We start from the raw sequence: 9,197 nt of genomic DNA, 5'->3' as shown, positions 1-9,197 counted from the left end.
ATATATAATATGAAAAAATAGAAACAGAAAATAAAAAGACATTCAAGTCTCAGTGACGTTATGGAAAAAGTATCAATAAATCAATTAAATAACTATTATATCTTGATTTTGCGGCGATATGTGCTACCACTAATTACTATAAAAAAAATAAAAGCATCGTTAAGCTGACACAAAAAGTGACATTTTCAAAACAGAGTTAATCTATTACTAAATATAAATATTCATGAACGAAATAGAAGGAAATGATAAAGAATGCTTATGTTTTGACAATGTTTCAAAGACGCAGTCAATCATCGTTTTTTATATACTTTGCGTAATCGTTTATTAAATACAAAAAAAGAATATTTAAAAAAATCTCTAATTCTTAGTGATGTCCGAGAAACAGAATTTATAAAACAGCCGACCCCATAAACCGCAACGTCCATTAAATGTCGGCTGATAGCCGACCCCACTTACGTACGTTCTGGAAACAGATTCAACCGTTGGCTGAGATCGATGGCAGTCAGTTTACGTTAAAAAACGCAACTCTATTGTAATCTTTTCAGATTTAACGTATTATGAATGAAGCACATCTACAGTTGCCCGCGGCCCCGGCGAAGCCAATTTTGGTTATGGATTTAATCACTATCAGTTGAATTAGCTCCCATATTTGGCTAGAATCCTGCACACTCAACTTTTGTCATATCAAAGCTCCACAGTTCTTCTTTATTCTTCGTATATAAAAACATTGACAATAGATAGAAATCTATACTTCGCACAAGCATAAATGATTGTTTGCAGCACACTCTCAATTGGATGTATAAAGATAAATGCCATTTTAGGTTTTATTTAATTTGCAAAAAAAATTCAGTTTAGTTCAACTTTCTAACAAGTACAATTCATTTAACTTAGTCGTATACTCCGTGTTCTGGGCAAAAATGATTTACCTGAGAGGACTGTAGTACGGCGTTGATAACAAGGTAGGCGTTTTGAAGGCGCGCATCCATCTCATGTGGGTTTATAGCGAACAGTAGATGAGGTACGCCAAGCAACGGAAAAAGCAGAAGCGTTGCACGGACTGCCTTCCTAGTGAAGGATCAGTAAAACGAAAAAAACAGTGTAGAAAAGAATACTTGTGTTGGTAAACCTGTGTCCGCAGAAATCCGGTGGTCCAATTTTTGTCCTACAAACAATGATTCAAGTTCAGTCGTCAAGTTTCATAGATCTACGGCATTCTGTTTAGGATTGATTGTGCTATGTATAATAAAGCTTAAGAAAAAGAAGAAGTAAACTAATCGAGATTTCTATTAATGGCCTCTGAGGTATCAATACAGTAGTTTACAAACCCTCTGAGATGATTGTGTATCTATTATGAGTCCGTCGGACTTCTAACCCAGCAAACGCAAAACTTTCACTAAAAAATTTCGACCTCCCTTTGCTCTAAAACAGAGAGAAAAAAACGTACGATGCAAGAGAAAAACGATGAGATCAAATAGCTTGACCTCCGAACGATTATGCCAGCTTTACAGGCCTCGCACAATGATCCCGTTAAGCATATACGTTTGAACGAAAACAGGATGGGTCAACTCCGTGAAATCTATAGCTGTTTAACTCTTCGATCGTTGTCTCTTTCAGAAAAAAAAAAAGTTTTATTTTTATCTCTCAAAAAATTCGCCAAACCGTTTCGACAATACGGCCAAGCTGACTCGGTGCGCGCTCTATAGGAGCAGCGTCCATGTAGTGTCTGCGGTAAAGCGTACAGTCATTAGCCAATAAAACAAGGCCACCTAGAAATTTCATATATGTTTGATCGGCGACAGCTCTGCCTCCGAACTAAATATCTGCGCGCGTTTGTTTTTCTTTAATCCAGAAGCTGCCTCCCTTTGTTATCTAATGTCAGCATGATAACATGATGACGCTATCGCCAGAGAAACATTTTCCAACTGGGCAGAAAGAAAGGACATGTACTAAATTCAGTGTCTAATTCTTTCTCTCCTGGCTATGACCATTGCTGAAACTCATCTTCGCACACTCTAACCACACTTTCGACCTTCTCCGTCACACCAGAGGTCAGGATCCATTCTTGTAGTGCTGTATTTCTGAACTACGAGAGAAAACTGGTAATCTCCTGCCGGGCCTTGCCTCGATCTTTGACATGTTCAGTCGAGTAAATTTTTCAATCAGGTAGATTTTCAAACTATAGCAGAACCTCAACGTCATTAGCGATAAATACCTCAGAGGCACACTTTCCTATATGGCATAGTAACTTGTCACACATGAGTAACATTCTTGTATTTGGACCCATGATCCTTTGAACGAATTCACAGCATCGTCGCTCTCTCACAATCCCACTGATGAAATGTAGGGCTCCTGCACCGTGGATAAAAATAACGTTCCGCGCCATTACTTTGTTCGGATGTTTGACCTGCTGAGTTGCACACGATTCGTGGAATCTTTCACCACACTGCCTGTAGGCATACTGAGAGTTACTAGTCAAAATTTTAAAATGCAATTCATATAAAGGAAAGGTCTTTTTCTAGTCTTCACCTGTTTATTCTGCTTAGCGCAGTTGAAATCAGCATGCCATGCTCTATTTATCTCTCACGGACGAAGTCAGTCCGCGGTCTGTTCCCTTTGAAGCAGTTGAAAAATCATTACAAATTAATAATTTTCGAATGATCCTATTTCGTCGTTGTGTTGTGCACTATTCTCGATTTTTGTTTCCTATTTTGCTTATTGACAGAGACACCTTACCTTTTACCGTCTGAACTATACTGTCAACTGCACACTTCGACACTCCGACCTACTGAGCCATTTTTTTGCAATCGATGTTGTTGTGGGAGCCTGACTATTAGAGTCCGCTGTTTTTCAGTGATTTTTTTTCATAATCCAATTTATGTTTATGTGTAGTAATAACAAGACGAAAATTTACGTCAAAATAGCCTGTGATCAATATCGAATAGATAAGAGTAACGATAATGGTTGAATCTTGTCAGGCGTTATCTGGGATTTCGCCAGTAGACCTATGAAGCCGCTATTTTTCCTTTTTTGGTAATAGTTTTTTGATGATTTTTCTTTCATTGAAGCTGAGATATGTACCAGCATGCCTACATGCTTGTTAGTCAATGGTTGCCATGGGTATATATTCAAGAAGCAGATGCACGTTGGGTACCCAGGCCACGCTGCGATCAGTAACTTGTAGACGTTTGCAGGACGCAGAGCACGAAGCAGCATGCGAAAGCGTCTAGCGGCGTATCTTATATACTTCATATGTAGATATAAAAGTAGTATTAATTTAAAAAGAATTATAGTATCTGTTTTTGTCCTAATTGCAAAATTGAGTATTTGGACTTTAACAATTTTAGTGTAAAGTTTTACGTGACTATTGGGCAAATTTTTGCGCAGATAGCAACAAAAATCTGACCAAGCAGTCGTATATGAGCTTATTTTTTTTTACACGAATCGTTGATGTGTAGAATACAAAAATCAGATTAATTGATAGTTGGACAATTAATTATTATAAGCTGACACATATTGAATAGATTTTTCGTAGAAAAAAGGTGCATCAAGTACTTTTGTACGTTTACGAGTAAATAGAACTTAACAACTTACTTGAATTGTTTGTTTTCATCGCTGTTTCGCTGAGTTCTTGACACCACGACGCGAATGATGTTTGTTAAAAACACCATATTAATCTGAAATAAAATCAATGCGTGAATGAAATCGTTTTTATCGAATAAGCAAAACAACAAAATAAAGAATACGTAGGATTTCTCATAAGGAATATATATATATATATTCCTTATATATAAGAATATTTAAGTTATCTTTGTTTTGTTGCACGTCAAAGGGGGCAATAAAGGGTCTAGCTCGTCACTTCTTCATTCACTTCAACAGCTTACACAACCCTGTAACTGTCAATGTTCTATACTGACAATGTCATGAAAACTTAGCTATAAATATAAGCTAGCACAGTACCAGGTTCGTTTTACCCCAGGCCGGATTCGCCCGGTCTATTACAGTTGTTAAAAAGATGTTCGCTCTCTTTTAGCACAGCAATAGTAACAAACTTTTGTAATTGTAAAAAAAAAAAAAAGATTTGTAATTCTTGTACCGAACTGAAGTATTCAAGGTATTTTGGCAGTAAGTAAATTGCCCTCGCTTGTTCTTACTGTACATCCCAACATCTGTCTCGATCCATATATGTACTTCTTTGTGCGCTACACATAAGCATTTGGCTTAGGGAAAAGTGTGTCCATGAGAAGCTTTGGAAAACGCGTCTGTGACAAGAAGCAGTGGGCAAATGGAAGTTCTCTCAAAGATCGACGTTTCAAGCTTCGACAGCTGTTTAGCTAACGAAGAAGGAGGCTCTTGCTAATTTTTTTTTCCCATAACAATAACAATGAACGATAATTCAACTTACGAAATAGTCTAGGTTAGGGTAAGTAAGAGATTTTCTGTTTTCCCCTATTCTCTGTTGCAGATCGCCAACAAGGTAAGTTAACATTCGTCGCCATCATCGTTTATATATTTAGGTATTGAAGATAAACATATATATGAGCTTATGAGATATCTTCGCTAAAGGCTCTTTAGAAAGCCATACTTTATCGACTGTTCACTGAAACATGCCTGCTTACAGGCTATAAGGTCGTATACGTTGTATGCGAGAAAGTCCGAGATGCTGACCATTATGTAAAACTGATTTAATCAAAAAATGAATTTTATTTCATTGTGTCATGAAATAGCATGGGTGAAAATATCGTATAGTTTCAGTCGGTCGATCCAGGTGGCTTAATTTGAATATTATCATTCTACTTCGGGAAAGCCGACTACGGTTCCTCTACGGGAACCGACCCTTCGACTACGGGAGGTCTTTCTTAACCTGATCACATTTATCCAGGCTAGGGTGCGAGTTAATTCAAATATAATATTCTTCCAAGGTAACCTCAGAACATACGACCATCAATCTTTTTTTGATTCCCTTTGGAGAATGCCTTCGGACAAAGCATCTCTAATATACTCGTCATAAGACTTAGTTTCTTCCGTTATCTCATTTTTCTGGTCTTCTCTTGGATACGTTTCTTTATTAAATTTAGTTGTAATAACAGCTTCGATCAATGGCCGCTTGTTGAAACTTGCAATTGTGGCTCCACTTTAATTATTATTAACAGTGGAAAGAATCAGTGCAAGTTGTTGCAGTGGTCGTGTGTGTCACAGTGAAGTCGGAGCCATTTTGTATTACAACTCAAAGGCTATTTCCGGTAGATTGATTAACTACCATAATCAAAATGGTTTGCCACTGGTCTACATAGGTGACTTGGACCTAACCTCACCTAACTCATCCCTCGATATCTTCGTTGCCATGTGAAACTTACCAAATATCACCGGATAAAACCGTGTTTCTAGGTCAATACTTTTTTTAAGATTTTCTATAAAGTCCAGATATCATCAAATGCTTCATCTCCTTCACGCTCGGTTCTTCTAACAGATTTTGTTTTTAGTCTGGTAAAAAGTTATGCTCCAGATTGTCAGAATGGCACAGAAAAGTAGTCCTTTAGCAAAAAAGACGTGAAAACCGCGCAGCTTTGCTAGGTTAAAGAGCGAACAACGTAAAATAACTCGAAATAACATGACTTCCTTCAAAAAGCTTCAGTCATTGAAGCTACCCTCTTTATAATCTTATGGCAGGTTGTTATAGAGTACATATCTAGAAATGGTTAATAGGATATTGGCCGTGCTGCTTTGTTGTGCCCAAAAACCCTTAGTTCCCTATTACTATTATGTCGGCCGATGAATATTTTTGTAGACAGATCGTTGTTTGATTCTTCTTGATAGGGTTTGAGGTAAAGATGATTTACTTGGGGCTCTTTTACTTCAAATATCTATTGGCCAACATGGCTACTTGTAGTAAAACATGGAAAAAATGCATATCAACTCAAATACTCCATAACAAATAGAATGGTTTTAACATACGTTGTTGAGTCATAAATTCAGATAATTTTACGTAACTATTATATCTTCACAATACATTGCTTCTTAAACGTCACCCTTTCGTAAACTACAGTGTATGATTAATTAGCGGAGACCTTTTAAAGGATAGATGAATAGTTGAGCAGAATTAATAAATGACGTTTATTGCTTCGATAATATCTGGATCTGTCATCAGATGTTAATGACTCTAACCCCAATCTGTAATCGCAATCCAGCGAAGGACAGACGGCGTAATAGCAGAAGTTTTGACTTGAAATAAATGGCAACCCTTCCTAGGCAAAGATCATTTGAAAAAACACTCCTAAGACACAGCCGAAGTAGGCGCAAGCTCGGGGACCTATGCTATATTTGTGGCCGGGTAAAGGCAACAATAGGCTGCAGCCTTGCTTAGAAGACACAGTTCGCTTTTAGCTTAAAGAGGGAGGCTCAAATACTGGGGTTTACTATTAGTGTCTCCTGCCGTGGTCATGTTTTGTCGTAGGTCCTGTCTCAGCCTTTGGCCCTTCAAATATTTCCCCTTCAGTTCCTGTGATAAACCCGTTTAGCTCGTCCCCTTTTCTCAAATGCAGCCTTTCGACAACTGGTAAACCTGTGGTCGCTGTCTAAGTGCACCTGAAATTCACTGCGTCAACATTTACTTGAAAAACTATATTTGCTTCCTGGAACGCCTGAGTATCGGCTGTTTAAGTGACCGCTCTTTATTGTTTTGATGCTGGATTTTTCCTTAGCGTTTTGGGAGCTTGCTTGACACTCTACTGTATAGTCTACATACTACTAAGTTGATAGTGTAGTCTCTTTTACGCATACGTTGTACTTCGTTGTTTTGTCCGCTATATGGTCCTGCTCCCTACATTGATAGCTTCGAGGAGCCTTTCGGCTGTTTTTGTCTCTGCTGCGTTATTTTTCGGTTCAATGCACTCGCAGGCGAGCATCGGAACTGCTTATAGTTGAGGCAGCAGCACGGATAGATCCATACTACAATCGTATATGTTCCAGTCGATTTCGTGTTTCTTTTTTACCAAAAGTATAGCGGCGATTTGTTTCTCGACTCTGGTAGTGGTTGTCTGTCTCCCTGTCTATCGCAGCCACCTTTCTTTCAATACTTACTGCCCACAGGTTAACAGACATGTTGTTATGCGATCGTTACCTTATCAAGACAGATATATTTAACAATTCGCCGTCGCCCTAAACCTCCGCCTCTAGCGTCACTTGTGGTTCGATGATACGTATAAAGGTCCCACAACAAATCCTTACTAGCCAGCTTTTCGCTTCCGTCATCCTTTCCCTCGGTTTCCTGGGCAAAGTTTACGGCCTGTAACTCGTGTCCATCGTGCCATCCGAGAAAACGCCTCGAACGTTTCCTGATAAAAGATCTGAGTATCATTACGGATCTTTTAAATGGATTGCTTTCATCTCCTGTTGCTATGAAAGTGTTGCCTTCTTCTGAGATCCCAGAAGGGCTCTCTGGTATTGGCGCCCTTTTACTGCTTGGGTGCATTGTCCATTCTGATTGAGTGAATTGCAATGGTAGTCTATTCATGTCGCGTGTTCCCTTAACGTTTGTTCATCAGTTAGAACATCTTTGAACACTAAGCTTTAAACGAGATACAACTGCCCCAATGATGGAAATTATATCATAAAACAAGTCAGATTTGGGCTAAGGGCGTTCATTCCCAGCAGCATGAATCCACCTTTAATGTCTAACAATTCTTCATCCATCTTTTGTGACTTTCCTATTGGCGAAAAGTTATGTTCGCAATAATATTTTGCCACACCATTGAGCTCTAAGGCAAGACACTAAATAAAGACTAGATATTCTTGGTGATCGACCTTTAGCCAAGGTCAAAAAAATAGGTATATGTCACGTTGATGCTCTGGGCGATTAGAAACTAGTTATACAGCGAGGAATTGACAAGTCGAAATATTCGTATCACACAGCCCTTCTACGGCAGTAGCGCTCTTCACATTTTAAACATTCAGCCGCCGGAATTATCACAGCGGCTTGCACATATCGTATGAACGATAGCTGCTCTCTCCAAAAATCTCGAAAGAAGACAAATGTCTCAATGGGTTGTCAGATACGCCGCGCACTGCTTTCTATTAAAATGAACGTATTATTATATACAAGTCAAATAACAGTAAGTTGAACAAACGAGATCAGAAGATTCTGTCGGAGAGCTTCCATCTGGCATTTGATCAGCTATATTCTTTTGTTGATCTTCTTTCCTCCACTTGCTCATGAGGAGAACGATTTGCAGAGGAAGCATCAGGTCATTTAGTTATTGAAATAAGTATCAGTTCTACTTTCCTCCGATTGTGGCGGTCATAAGCTTTCCGGAAGTTTAGCTGATCTACCTGAACAATAGATCGACTGATGCTCTTGTGCTAGAGGTAAGCGAAGAAGCATACGCAAAGCACCTTGAGAACCATAGTGATATACAGATCAAATGCAGAGGTAAGGTCGGCTGCTTCGTTCGATAACGAAGGAACACCTTTCCTTTTATCAGGCTCATGATATCTATTAGCAACTATCTAACTCCGCTACTTCATACTGTTACTTTGGGTGCTTATAGGGTGATTCAACGGTTCAATGCGATCAAGTGCTTGTACGTGTACGGTTTAACTTTTGAACTTACAGAAAGGGCCGCAAGTCTTGGCGCAATGAGGAGCCATACAGCAGGAGACCGAGCGTAGCCTTCCCAGCAACCAACTGAAGGCAATTCAGCCTGCATCGCACCGGCCCAAGGCAGAAGAGTTGCCAGAGGAAGACCTATAAGGTGAAAATGAAATCGAATAAATCTTGAGGGTATGACGTAACGGCTAATTGAATTATTTTAAGCCTTTTATAGTGAAATCATGTTTGTATGTATATTGTAGTGACGATCCAAACTGTACGGCAGAAAGACGACAGTTTGGTTAGTCTGGGGTACACAGGCTTCTCGGCTAGCGGTACAGGGGGAAATATCCATGAAACAATACCGTTCTCGACATATGTATAATATCTGCTAGAGCCGCAATCGTTTAGAGCTAACGCGTGGGATTTTTCACATCAGCTGTTAAAGTACCTCTAAGCATATTCAGATTAGTCGGATTCTGAACTTAAGTTGCTGTTTATTTTATTGCTCACGATCAGTAAGCCCCAGTGTGGCGCTACTGGCACTGAAAGGCTTCAAGTGCAGAAAAGAAAATGAGCCGATTAATTACTGTGCCGCCACGACTAGAAAAAA

General features: G+C 39.1%; 1 protein-coding gene across 1 annotated transcript in view; it reads right to left on the bottom strand.

The window, feature by feature from the left end:
• LOC111264625 (corticotropin-releasing hormone receptor 1) overlaps positions 1 to 9,197 on the bottom strand; it is a 56,858-nt gene that overhangs the window by 5,116 nt on the left and 42,545 nt on the right. Inside the window, exons 6-8 of the mRNA XM_022840684.2 lie at positions 8,607 to 8,740; positions 3,592 to 3,674; positions 927 to 1,065 (exon numbers count right to left, since the gene is read on the bottom strand). Of these exons, the coding sequence (XP_022696419.2) occupies positions 927 to 1,065; positions 3,592 to 3,674; positions 8,607 to 8,740 (356 nt within the window). The remainder of the gene's footprint in view (positions 1 to 926; positions 1,066 to 3,591; positions 3,675 to 8,606; positions 8,741 to 9,197) is intronic.

Source organism: Varroa jacobsoni, unplaced genomic scaffold (genome assembly GCF_002532875.2).
Source record: "Varroa jacobsoni isolate VJ856 unplaced genomic scaffold, vjacob_1.0 scaffold_881, whole genome shotgun sequence".
Lineage (NCBI taxonomy): Eukaryota > Metazoa > Arthropoda > Arachnida > Mesostigmata > Varroidae > Varroa > Varroa jacobsoni.
This window is presented reverse-complemented; position numbering and strand designations above follow the sequence as displayed.